Consider the following 13,359-nt stretch of genomic DNA (forward strand, 5'->3'; position numbering starts at 1 on the left):
GGTGAGGATATGTACCCTCCCAAACATTATGTGGTGAGGAGCTGAATATATCAGAACTATATTTTTTGGTTTCACTCATTAGTTGTGATGGATGATTATGGGAATTTGGCCTTTCTATTTCCACATATTTATTCTCCTGACAATTTCATGTTTCTAGTCACCCTGCTGTGATAAAAACTTTTTTTTTTTCAATATTAATGAGAATAAACTTCAGAGATATTATACTCATGAGAATTTCGATATATAGATATAGAACAACATATATTTCATAATTTGATTCACCATCCTTGAGCCCTCAGAGATCACATGAGTAGTTTTTGTTCAGCCCTGCAGACGTTTGTCTTACTGTGAATCTCTGGCACAGTAATAAACAGCTGTGTCTTCAGTCTTCAGGCTTTTCACCTCTAAATACAGCATGTTTTTGCTGGTGTCTTTTGTGATGGAGAACTGGCCCTGTAGAGACTGAGCATAATATGCACTTGAGCCAGTGTCTATAAATCCGATCCACTCCAGTCCTCTCCCTGGTTTCTGACGGATCCAGTGCATCCAGTAGCTGCTCATTGAGATTCCAGAGACACTGCAGGACAGAGTCACTGATTCTCCTGGTCTTTTCACCACAATCCGAGGAGCTCAAAGACTGACCATTAACACCTGAAAAACAGAAGAAAAATCATGTTAGATGATTTATTACAATGAAATAATAATCTACTACAGATGGGAGTTTCTCACATGTGACAATCATGAATCCGTATAGTAGCATCTCCATTACAACAGAAAAAGGCAGTAAAACAGTTATAGGTTACACTGAAGCTGTTTTAGCCACTGAACACATGCACTGACTGGAAGTTCAGCTTATAACACAATATTTCAGGCGTCTGGGAGACATTGACCCTTCCCACAAAATCATTTGCATTTTTGGAGGTTGGCAGACTTACACTACAGTTTAAAGGTGCCATGTGTAAGAATTGAGGTTAAAATATCCAAAAAATGATCTACACACATCAAAACAATGAGAAGAAATAAGGTTGATGATGTCATTAAAAAGATATTAACCTGAATTAGCATGCTAAATTACTAGCCCCAGCCCGGCAGGTGTCATAATACCAGTTTAGGCCATGGGAGGCGGTATGGGCAACATAACCACCAGCTGCAATACACGAGTAACTCGCACGGCCATTATTAATATAAGGGAATGTATGCTGAAGAGAGATACTTATAATTACTAAGACATATGGGAAACTGATGTCATTATGATTAAAAATAAGGAATAATTTTACTATTAACTTGTTTTTGTATTTAATACAATCAAAACACTTCAGACCAGAGTTATTTCACTTCAGAGTTTCTTCCACTTTTTTCAGAGTAACTCAACCATGTCCACCTGATTTCTCATGAGTTTTTGAACAGCTGCCTGTATTAGTGTTTCCACAGTGTCTCTTGCACAGTAATACACTGCAGTGTCTTCAGTCTTCAGCTGATTCATGTGCAGATAGAAATTAGAGCTGTCCTTAGTTGCTGTGAACCTGCCCTGGACTGACTGAGCTGAGCTCTTAGAAGAATCTGAATAATAATAAATAATCCATTCCAGTCCTTTTCCAGGTGCCTGGCGGATCCAATGCATGCTATAGCTACTAAGAGTGAATCCACTACATGCACAGGTCAGTTTGTGGGAACCACCTGGAGCCACAACTACTGACTGTTCAGACTGTGTGAGCACAACCTGAGAGTCAATACCTGTGGATAAACAACAACAACAAAAAAATACAAATAATTAGGATCATGTATTTATTCACAATACGAAAATAGTTTTTGTCGTTATTGTTGTTGTTGTCCAGCGAATAATATACTTACCAGACACTGTGGCCAGCAACAGCAACAAATACAAAGTGAACATGATTTATATCAAGGCTGAACCAGTGATGAGTTCTTCAGTCAACAGTGCAGTTGTTTAAATATGTAACGGACATCAGATCATTTGCATATAAGCCCAGAATTAGCAAAAAATACATCTTGTGGCCATTGGGGTTCATTTCATGAGTGCCAGATCTTGATATGGATAACAATGTCCTTCTGCAGCAAGAATACATGTGATTATTTTCCAAGCAGGCAGGAGCATGCAACCTCGTCTGAGTTCTATTAAAAACAGATGTGATGTTGCGTTATGTTTATGTGAAAGTGAATAAAGGACTGTAACAAAGTTGTAGAGTTCAGTGTAGTTGAATGTATACAAACAGATCAAATAGTGGCTTCAGACACCTATGAGATCAAAGGCGATTTGTGAGACCAAACACAAAGGTAAAACACAGTTTAGACATCCATTACCATTTTATGTGATAAGTAACTTGATGCAGGAAAGTCACAGGTGAGTAGATGAATAGTCTGTTAATGAATACAGTGGGGGCTTAAAAGGGAGAAGGACAAGTTTGCATAGGCTGCCCTCTAAAGGTATGTTTCTATTTTCTGTATCCTTAATACCCTCTGTAACCATGTCTGCCTTTCAACATATTTTTATTTAGGCTACTAGTTCTTCAGAGACATAGTATAGTAGCTAATTATTATGACTCTTTACACAAATGTTGATATAGCTTTTCCTAAAGCTTTTTTAGTACTTGTTGTATGATTTCTGTTTGAAAACCTGTTCGAAAGATCAGCATTTAAAGATATTCAATAATGTGATGTAATATTTAACTTTCAGTTATTAAAAAAAAAAAAATCACACATTGGAATGCCATAGAACTCAGCTGTGTTTTAATTTGTGAATGTTTTTTGTTTTATTGTTGCATGAATTCAGTAAGCTTGTTTATTTAGAAAGATCTCCATGAAGAGGTATTTAAATCAATGTTTTAATAAAGTAAAAATCAACAAAGTGGCTTGTTACAAAAGTGACAATAGTTTTTGTTCAGCCCTGCAGACGTTTGTGTTACTGTAAATCTCTGGCACAGTAATAAACAGCTGTGTCTTCAGTCTTCAGGCTTTTCACCTCTAAATACAGCATGTTTTTGCTGGTGTCTTTTTTGATGGAGAACTGGCCTTGTAGAGACTGAGCAAAAACAGTGCCAGTGCCGTAGTCAATACGGCCGATCCACTCCAGTCCTCTCCCTGGTTTCTGACGGATCCAGTGCATAGTAGTCGCTCATTGAGAATCCAGAGACACCGCAGGACAGAGTCACTGATTCTCCTGGTCTTTTCACCACAGAATCCGAGGAGCTCAAAGACTGACCATTAACACCTGAAAAACAGAAGAAAAATCATGTTAGATGATTTATTACAATGAAATAATAATCTACTACAGATGGGAGTTTCTCACATGTGATAATCATCAGTAGGAATCCGTATAGTAGCATCTCCATTACAACAGAAACACTGTCAAACTAAAAGGCAGTAAAACAGTTATAGGTTACCCTGCAGCTGTTTTAGTCTCTGGTCACATGCTTATAACACAATCTTTCAAGAGTCTGGGAGATGTTGACCCTTCCCACAAAATAATTTGCATCTGTTTGAGGTTTGCAGACTTACACTGTAGTTTAATGTAGTATCTATCTAAATGTTTTTACATTTACATTACATTTATATTTACATTTAGTCATTTAGCAGACGGTTTTATCCAAAACGACTTACAACTGAGGCCTAAACCCAGAATTAAGGATCAACTTAAGCATACACTGAAATATACTGCTAATTTTCTCCCAGGACATTATCCAGTAATTTTACTGAAATGCCCATTAACCCTTAAGCAATGTAATTCAAAATACAGGTAAAACAATATGGAAAAACCCTTCATTTTATACAGTACATTGTCCACCGGTTTTTTTTTTTTTTTTTTTTTGTTTTTTTTACAGTGTTTGTAAACTTTTTTAATGGGGTGTTAATATCAATTTAGATGTTATTTAGTCTTGTGGATTATATTTGTTTGAGTGCATCTGACTGGAGATTAGACCGTAATTGTAAACAAGTTGTTATTTTCTCATGAGATACTCGGTGGGATTCCTGAGTAGCGATCACAAATGAGGATCAGAAGCCTCAGAAAACTGCTCTGAAAAATCTCCAGTTACACCAGGGGGCTGAAGAACAACAAATCCGATAAAGAACGATAAAACGTGCAGAGCTAACATGTCTGTGAGGGAGAGTTCAGAGGTTGTGTGCCACTGGGCGTGCTAGAGAAATATGCCAAACTATATGCATATGCTGCATCAAACTAGTTTTAGAACCAGCTGGTTTTAATTGTAGAAAGCTAATTAGAAAAAAAAATATGAATCCAGTCCATTATTAACATAAGAAAATGTAGGCTAGACTGAACAGAAATTTCATACTGAGACATACTGTGGGAAACTGTCTGAAGTCAGTATTGATTATGAGTTAAGCAAATATGATTCAAAATGAGGAATCATTTTAAGATTAACATGTTTTTGTATTTAATACATTCAAAACACTTCAGACAGGAGTTCAGAGTATTTTCCACTTTTTCAGAGTAACTCAACCATGTCCACCTGATTTCTCATGAGTTTTTGAACAGCTGCCTGTATTAGTGTTTCCACAGTGTCTCTTGCACAGTAATACACTGCAGTGTCTTCAGTCTTCAGCTGATTCATGTGCAGATAGAAATTAGAGCTGTCCCTAGTTGCTGTGAACCTGCCCTGGACTGACTGAGCTGAGCCTTTGTCAGAGTCAGTATAATAGTGCAAGATCCATTCCAGTCCTTTTCCAGGTGCCTGACGGATCCAGTGCATCCTATAGCTACTAAGAGTGAATCCACTACATGCACAGGTCAGTTTGTGGGAACCACCTGGAGACACAACTACTGACTGTTCAGACTGTGTGAGCACAACCTGAGAGTCAATACCTAGAGACCAAAAAAAAGAAAAGAAAATACTTTAGAATCACAATAATGATCAAATTGAATTGGGTTTTACATTTCAAATCCCTAAAACTTCTTACCTTAACCATAACAGAATTTTAAAATATATTAAAAAAAAACACTCACTGTGTGCAGTTGCCAACAGCAGAAAGAGCTTTAGGGAGAACATTGTTTTTCCTCTTCAGATTGAACACTCATTTACTAGTTGTTTAAATAGGAAATATGACAGTTAAGTTTGCATTATATTTACTCATGCATGTGGACTGACAGTAGGTGTGTTCAAACAGGTTTTTCACAATCACCAGTTATTCATTTAATGAGAAAGGGTGCACCCTTCTGGTGTCTGAATTATTTGTAATGGTAACACTTTACAATAAGGTTCATTAGTTAAGATTAGTTACTGTAATTAGTTAGCATTAACTAATAATGAACTGCACTTATTCAACATTTATTAACCTTTGTTAATGTTAATTTTAAACATTTACTAATGTTTGTTAGTATATTGTTGTGGTTTGTGTTTGGCCTGGGTATGGGTGGCCGGCCCATGTGAATCGACTACATGAAGCTCATTGGGCTGATTTATTCACATTGATTAAATTGTTTAATGATTGAAATTGAGCTTAATGTGTTTTAGTAATTGTTAAATAAAATTGGCGTCTCTGGTTTTGTCTCTGCTCATCCTTTTATTTAGTTGAAAGCCCTATTAAGTAAAGTGAGTCATTCGGTCACATTAGCATTGGTGAAAGCATTACAGAGAGTAGAATCTGCGTTGCAATGATAAGATCTTAATTCTCGCGATCAACAGACTGTCCTTTGCTTGCTCAATGCTCATCACAGCAACATTTTATGTGATGGTAGATCTAAATTCTTTAAAAACTTCTCATGGTTCCTTAATCTCGATAGCTGTAATAGAAAAAACCTATAATAGCTGTAGTAAAAGTATTCAAGAAAGTTTTGCATGTAATACATAGCTGTTTCATATGCAAGCATGTCAGCCAATCAGAGCAGTGACTGGCTACACCGAATCCCACAGCAGACACGCCCCTTCAAACAGAGAGTTCAAATCAGAAGCTAAAATCAGGCTAGGAAAGTGGCCTTTTATTTCTAAATTCATACCGTTGCTCTGGTTGGTTGTAGGTCGTTTTAAAAGACTTTCCAAATGTTTGTGTTTCCCTGAAAACGTGCTGTCAAGTTGTTAGTTGAAAACTGTGTTGTGTCAACAGCCCCTTAGGAAAACGGGGATAAAGAAACTACACAACGTGACACACAAAGCCGAAAACCGATTTTATGATGAACCTAATCCAAGACTGCTGCTGTATGAAAAATTATTTATGTTTCTTCAGTCTTTCAAAATTGTTTCTTGGTCAAGAAGGCAACAGTTAATGGGCTCTATGCACGGCGTTATTTCCGGTGAAGGATTAAGGATGCTCGATAACTTCTGCCGATCATAGAGTCCAATGCAATACCGAGAATTTATATTGAATTTTATACTCCATGGTTATACTAATGAAACGTTAGTCACAAAAACAGATAAAACAGACACCCCTCGTTGTGTTTATGCTTCTTTTTAAAATTATATTAAATAAACATAGCTATATATAAAATTACATCTAAACGTATGTACGTTTCGTTTCAAAGACGGGAGGACAGTAAATATTGAAGACTCTGCCATAATCCCGTTTTCTCCGGTTTTCCTCCGCTTTAATCTACACAACCGGAAATGGACGAGCATCCTTACGTCAAATGCGGAACTTATGCGTGCATATAGCCCATTGATCCTAAAAAAAAGGCAACTAAGACTGCTTGGCAAGAGCGCCACCTCTTGGAAATGCAACAGTACATCTGGATCTTAAGTGAAGTCAACAAGAAAGAAAGTGGTTTTTGTATTGCCTTGACCCTGAACTCATTCACAGTGACTCTCTAGCACAGTAATACACAGCAGTGTCTTCAATCTGAAAATTCTTTCCTTGTAGAAACACTGTGTTTTTGGACGTGTCCTGTGTGAAACTGATCTTGTTTTTTATGGAGTCTTTAATATTACTGCTACCACCACTGCAAAGATATCCCAGCCATTCCAGTGCTTTTCCAGTTGGTTGACGTATCCAGTGAATGCAATAGCTTGATACTGAAATCCTGCAGGAGATGGAGAATGACTCTTGAGGTTTCAGAACCAAAGATGGAGGTTGAGTCAGCTCGACACAGTAAACACCACCTGAAAACAACAACGAAAGAATGTGTTATTAATTGTGCCTCAAAACTTCTTTTAACAGTTATAAGGCTTATTCATTGCCGTAGTTTAAATAAACCATCAGTGAAGCTCACAGGATGCAGCTGCTGCCAGCAGTAGAAGAGCTGACGAGAGGATCATGATTTGAAGTAAAGGCAGCGTTATCACTCCTACGGATCCACAAAGCAGATACTCTTCTTTTATATAGAGAGCAAGTATTGCATTTGCATACAGCTCTTCGGTTGTCCAAGATTTTGTGGTTTAATGCTTTCCACAAAAAATGACAACATCTGTGACCACATAAACATGAAGAAAACTGGAAATATGCATTATAGCACTTTAAAACATTTTTTAAACATCTATGACTGTTTTTGTCAAGGTAGGAAATGTTTCTCTCAAGTGCAACAAAAGCATTGGTAAAGTAAATCTACTGCAGTTAAAAAGAAAATTCTTCAATTGTTATTAGCTACTGCCTGTTGCCTACAGGAGAATTATTTTACCAATACTTTCATTATACGCCTGACAGACAAGTTACATAAAGCAGTGTTTGAATAATGGATGAATATATATTCTTACATTAAAACATTGCCCCCCGGTTTCACAGACAGGGTTTAAACCTATAGTCCTGGACTAAAATGCATGTTTGAGCTGTTTTAACAGAAAACAACTTGCCTTAAAATATGTCACTGCCATTGTTTTATCTCAAGATAAGGCCTTATCCTGGCTTAATCTAAGCCCTGCCTGTAAAATCAGGTCTAAATCAACAGTCTTAAAGGTTGTATCAGCAATTGTGGGTAATGTCACTTCTGTTTGTCTTTGAAGAGAGATCCCAAACAAGCCCCCCCCCCCCAAGCGGACCTTGGACCTCGTTGTTGTGGGGGTCTGTCTCTGGTACGTAGTGCAGGTTTCTCGGGATGTCGAGTATGGAATTCTAGGAGCACACTGGGATCAAGAACATCATTCCGAGGTACCCAACTTCTCTCCTCTGGCCAATATCCTTCCCAGTCAATGAGGTACTCGAGTTGACCCCCTCGACGTCGAGAGTCCAAGATCTTTTTTAATTTGATATATGGACTCTGGTTCGATGGGTGGTATAGGGGGATTGTCCTCTGGCTCAACCTCTGTGACTGACTGGGGTATAGGTGCCAATCTAAGTAAAAGTCATCCATTTCATTTCGCAATTTAGATAGATGTATTTCTTCCTCTATGCTAAGAATTTCTTTTGATAATAACTTTTCAAGTTCATCTAGAAGAACTTGACATCTTTGGGAATTAGCCACTTTAATTTCTTTACCTCGACGTATTGCCAGTTGTCTGACTTTAAATTTATAAAATTCCCATCTTTGAACATGACTCATAGATTCGTCTTCCAATATATAAGAAATGTTTTTAACATAATCTACAAATTTTGCATCTGAAAGTAATTTATTGTTAAATTTCCAATAACCACCTTTCTTTTATAACTGTTTGTATTTCCAATTAAAGAAATTGAGATTAATTTGTGATCTGATAAAGGTGCATATACAATTAAAGTATCCAAGATAAAATGAATTTCAGTAGAAGATAATAACCAAAAATCAATTCGTGATTTATGAGTAAGAGCATTTGACTATATAATCCTTATCATGGGGATGTAAAAAATGCCAAACGTCAGTAACCTGTAAATCATCACAAAGCAACTCAAACACCATAGGCTACTGTTCCTTGGAGGGTGTCTATCCACAGAGTCATTGGGGGTTTCGTTAAAGTCTCCTCCTCTCAATAAATAAGCATCTATATATTTACTTTTTAGATTTAAAAGTATCAAACTAAGTGTTTTAAACATACATGAATTTAAAGAGTTGTTGTTATATCCGTATACATTGCAAATGATAAATTTCACATTGTCAATGTTTACAGGTAATGCAATACATTTTTATATCATTTGTATTATTATTACTGTTATTATTATTAATAGTAATATTAATAATTGTAAATACAGCTGCCATACACAACTCTAATTTAATTGCAATTACAATATTTATAATTTTATTTATTATTATTTATTGCAAAATGCAGCCCTTTTCTACGTCTCTATCCATGAAATTGATCCATAATAGAAGGATGATTGGATGAGGGATGGATGTATGGATATCTGTCTATACAGATGTACAAAAAATGTCAAACTATATAAATAAAATAGTACTGAATTATGTGTGTTACACACAAGTGTTACAACTAACCCCTCTGTCTGTTACAATTAACCCCACTGGGGTAAGTTGTAACATTTGCACTTCTGTCACTTTCAGTCCAACTGTACGAAAATGTTAGGTCCTAGAAAAAAACTTTAAGTGGTCATTTGTAGCAGAGATGTGTATGTTGCTTGTTGTGTAAAAAAAAGTATTTATCTAACTTAATTATTTTTAATTAATTGAGCCAAAACCAAAATGGTTGTGCCCCGCTCTCCCCTATTCTTCTGTTTGTAAAAAAAAAAAGAAAGAAAGAATTTTTTTTTTTGTTTCTTTGACTTTTTTTTGTAAATCTGTAATCTGTCAAATCTGTAAATTATCATCTTTGATCAATGCATTAGGTGTAGATTTTACACACAAAAAATCCATATACAGAAAGAAAGCAAAGAAAAAATAAAAGTTAATTTAGTTATGCTCAAAACAGTTAATCAAGACTGCTTGACAAGAGCGCCACTGCTTGGAAATGCAACAGTACATCTGGATCTTAAAGTCAACAGGAAAGAAAGTGGTTTTTGTATTGCCTTGACCCTGAACTCATTCACAGTGAGACTACAGCACAGTAATACACAGCAGTGTCTTCAGTCTTGAGGCTGTTCATCTGTAGGTACAGTTGACTGCTGGAGTCATCTCTGGACACTGTAAACCTTCCCTGGAATGACTGGGAATAGTAGATAGGAGAACTGGATGTGCCAATATATGCAATCCACTCCAGACCTTTACCTTGACCCTGTCTCACAACAGCAGCCGCGTAGCTGCTGAATGTAAATCCAGAGGCGGTACACACCAGCCGAAAAGATTCACCAGGTCTTTTTAGCTCAGCCTGAGACTGAGTGAAGGTCTGACAATGGATATCTGTGGGAGAGAGAAGAGAGCAAAAACTTAAGAGACAGCAAAATGTAAACTTGCTAAATTATATATGCATTCGTAATTTAAAATTTATGAATGAGTTACAGACCATGTAAAAAAAGAAATAGCAAGATTGAATTGATTATTGTTGTCATTGCTGATTATTCTCCTCTACAGGAACCACATACAGTCAGTGAACACACTCCACTTTTAAAAAATGTCTCTTATGAGAAATATGCACCACAGTTTTGCATAGACTCCTCCCCTGTTCTTTCATTGTTTGTTACCTTTGTTTAAGAAAAACAGAAATGTGTAATATATATATATATATATGTATGTATATAAGCGTGTCCTCCGTGAAACTGATCTTGTTTGTAACATTATAACATTTGTAATATTGTTGATCTTGCTTTAATAATATACTACCACCACTCCAATAACCCAGCCAATGAAGTTGGTTGACGTATCCAGTGAATGCAATAGCTTGATACTGAAATCCTGCAGATGGAGAATGACTCTTGAGGTTCAGAACCAAAGATGGAGGTTGAGTCAGCTCGACACAGTAAACACCACCATAAAAAGTAATAAAAAGGATTATCGTGTTTCGTTGTGCCTCAAAAAAATGTTTGTCAAGACTTTAATTTAGTGCTTTAAATCATCAGTGAAGCTCACATGATGCCACTGCTGCCAACAGTAAAAAGAAAGTATACATCACGAAAAAGAAGTATACATCAAGTTAAATTTATGGAGTATACTATAATGATCAAGTATATTTTTAACAGTGGTGGAGGAAGTATTGAATCTCAGTACTTAAGTAAAAGTACAAATAACCAGATAAATATTACTTTAGTAAAAGTAGAAGTAACACAATGACAACCATACTTAAGTAAAAAGTAGCTGATTTTAAATGTACTTTAAGTATTAAAAGTAAAAGTACTTATTTATTCGCTTAATGTCTATTTTCTAATGATTAATAAAACATTTAATTCTAACTCATTCAACCTAATACTCCTATGATGTTCAATAATGATGGAAAAAAATTGTTGTGCTGAAATTATACTGAAACAAGCTTGCAATTAGGCAATATACACATCATGCTTATCCTTACTATATGTTAATAACTATGTGTTTGTCAGTAAACGTGATTAATTTATGGTGTAATTCTGAACCTCTTGGCTTGCCATAATCCTAACCAAACGTATATTACACACGGTGCATTTCCTCTGCACGTAAAAACAAATTTTTCGCGTATAAATTGCACGATAAACGCACTGCGTGCGAGACACATTTAGTGTGACCGGGTTGATATATCTATGGCAACCAAACGTCACTGGTGAGACAAACGTGCAACGGACGGACGGTCAGATTTTGGCAGGGGAAAAACTGATCAGAAAATGTAATGAAAATGTAACAGAAGTTGTAGAAATGTAGCTGGAGTAGAAAGTATAATAATTGCTGCAAAATGTAACGAAGTAAAAGTAAAAAGTATGCACTATTTATTGTACTTAAGTAAAGTAAAGATATGTGAAAAATGTACTTAAGTAAAGTAACAAAGTATTTGTACTTCGTTACTCTGTCACAGTCCGTCATCTGCACCAGTCTGTCTCGTCATCAGCACTACACTCCCCAGGATCCTCTTGTCTCCTCTCCTGAACTCACTCCCTCATTAGCCACCTGTTCCTCGTGTTTCATCATTTTCACCTGTTTGCACCTCATTATGTTTGATTCCTCTGTGTATTTAGTTTTCCTCATTCAGTCAGTCATTGTCGGTCGATGTTAATGTTTTGTGGAGTCTCTACCTGTCTGTACCAGTTCCTTGGAGTTTCATTATTAAATGTTTGAATTGGAGCCTTCTCTTGTATTCCTTCTTCAACCCGCACAACACCGTGACGGTTACATCCCACCACTGATTTTTAAGCACTTTATGTAGTAAGTACGAAGAAAGTTTTTTTTTAAGTGAACACGCCATTTTACTTATTACTATTTGTTTTATTTTTGCATTTGAAGTATAGTGTACTACGTTCAAATGTATAAATATTTTTGCATACTTGGAAAAATACCTTTAACTGTACTTTAAAAAACAACATTTTAATAGCTTAATGCATCCTTTTTTAAAGGCAACATTTTAAAGAAAATCACATTTTTGTCAAAGACTACGCCTTGCTCAGAGTCAGAACGATGATCAAAACACAGATGGAGTAGGAGTTACAACTCCTACATGTGTTTGGCTTTGTAGATTACAAAGTTCTACAAAACTTTGTTAATGGGAGTTAAAGGGTTATTTTACCCAAAAATGAAAATTCTGTCTGTATTTAATCTCCCTCATGTTGTTCCAAACCTGTGTTTATTTGTTCTGCTGAACACAAAGGAAGATATTTGGAAGACCTACTATGGATACATACTATGGTAGTCAATGGGGAATGAGATCTGTTTGATTAAAACATTCTTCCAAATATCTTCCTTTGTGTACAGCAGAGCAAATAAACACATAGAGGTTTGAAACAACATGAGGGTGCAAATACTGACAGAATTTTCATTTTTGGGTGAACTAACCCTTTAATGGAAACGAACATCACACATTTAGCACAATACAAGAGAACTGCATGCAAGATCACATGCACACACAACATGCACATATGCATGCTACGGCGAGCATAGGGCCAACACAGTGGCTGTGATTGTGACAATCTCTAACCATGTTCTTAGTCTTTATGGGTGTTGGAGCCTTCCATAATGTTTTATGGGCTTCTCTCAGCAGTCTCTAAATATTTTGGCAATTGGCATGCATTTCATTTTCTTCTGACTATCTTTTGACAACATTAAATGTCAAAATTCCAAGCCCTAAAATTCTGTGATTGTAGGTCAGAAAGCAGTGGAACAGGTAAAAGTGGATACAGCTTTTATCAACCAAAATGTATGCTTTGTTATAGTTATAAAGTTTAAACAGGTCTTATGAAACTATACATGCAAATGCACTTATTTACTTAGAGGCAACAACCAAACAGGTGTTTCCTGAGGGGGAATGCATCAGTAAATGTGACTTTTTTTATATATACTCTCTCTTGTGTCCAAATATTTCTCTATTGTTTTAATAATAGTAATTATTATTATTATTATTATTATTATTATTATTTAAAGTGATCCATGTTTTTATAAGTTCTGCTAAACATTTTACGATATATGAACACGCTTTTTTATACTTT

The 13,359-nt window shown here is 36.0% G+C and overlaps 3 gene segments (V, D, J or C); all 3 read right to left on the reverse strand.

Moving 5' to 3' along the window:
- Window positions 1–342: 342 nt before the first annotated feature.
- LOC120490325 (Ig heavy chain V region 3-6-like) lies at window positions 343–1,894 on the reverse strand. The segment is given in 4 exon segments: window positions 343–462; window positions 509–651; window positions 1,678–1,734; window positions 1,852–1,894. Coding segments are annotated over 4 exon segments (363 nt in total).
- A 1,010-nt stretch (window positions 1,895–2,904) lies between these two features.
- LOC120490326 (Ig heavy chain V region 6.96-like) lies at window positions 2,905–3,438 on the reverse strand. The segment is given in 2 exon segments: window positions 2,905–3,229; window positions 3,308–3,438. Coding segments are annotated over 2 exon segments (352 nt in total).
- Window positions 3,439–9,848: 6,410 nt separating this feature from the next.
- On the reverse strand, window positions 9,849–11,746 carry LOC148982023 (immunoglobulin heavy variable 3-48-like). The segment is given in 2 exon segments: window positions 9,849–10,162; window positions 11,737–11,746. Coding segments are annotated over 2 exon segments (324 nt in total).
- Window positions 11,747–13,359: the final 1,613 nt, after the last annotated feature.

The sequence above is a fragment of the Pimephales promelas genome, chromosome 3 (assembly GCF_988280905.1).
Source record: "Pimephales promelas chromosome 3, fPimPro1.hap1.1, whole genome shotgun sequence".
NCBI classification, from domain to species: Eukaryota; Metazoa; Chordata; class Actinopteri; order Cypriniformes; family Leuciscidae; genus Pimephales; species Pimephales promelas.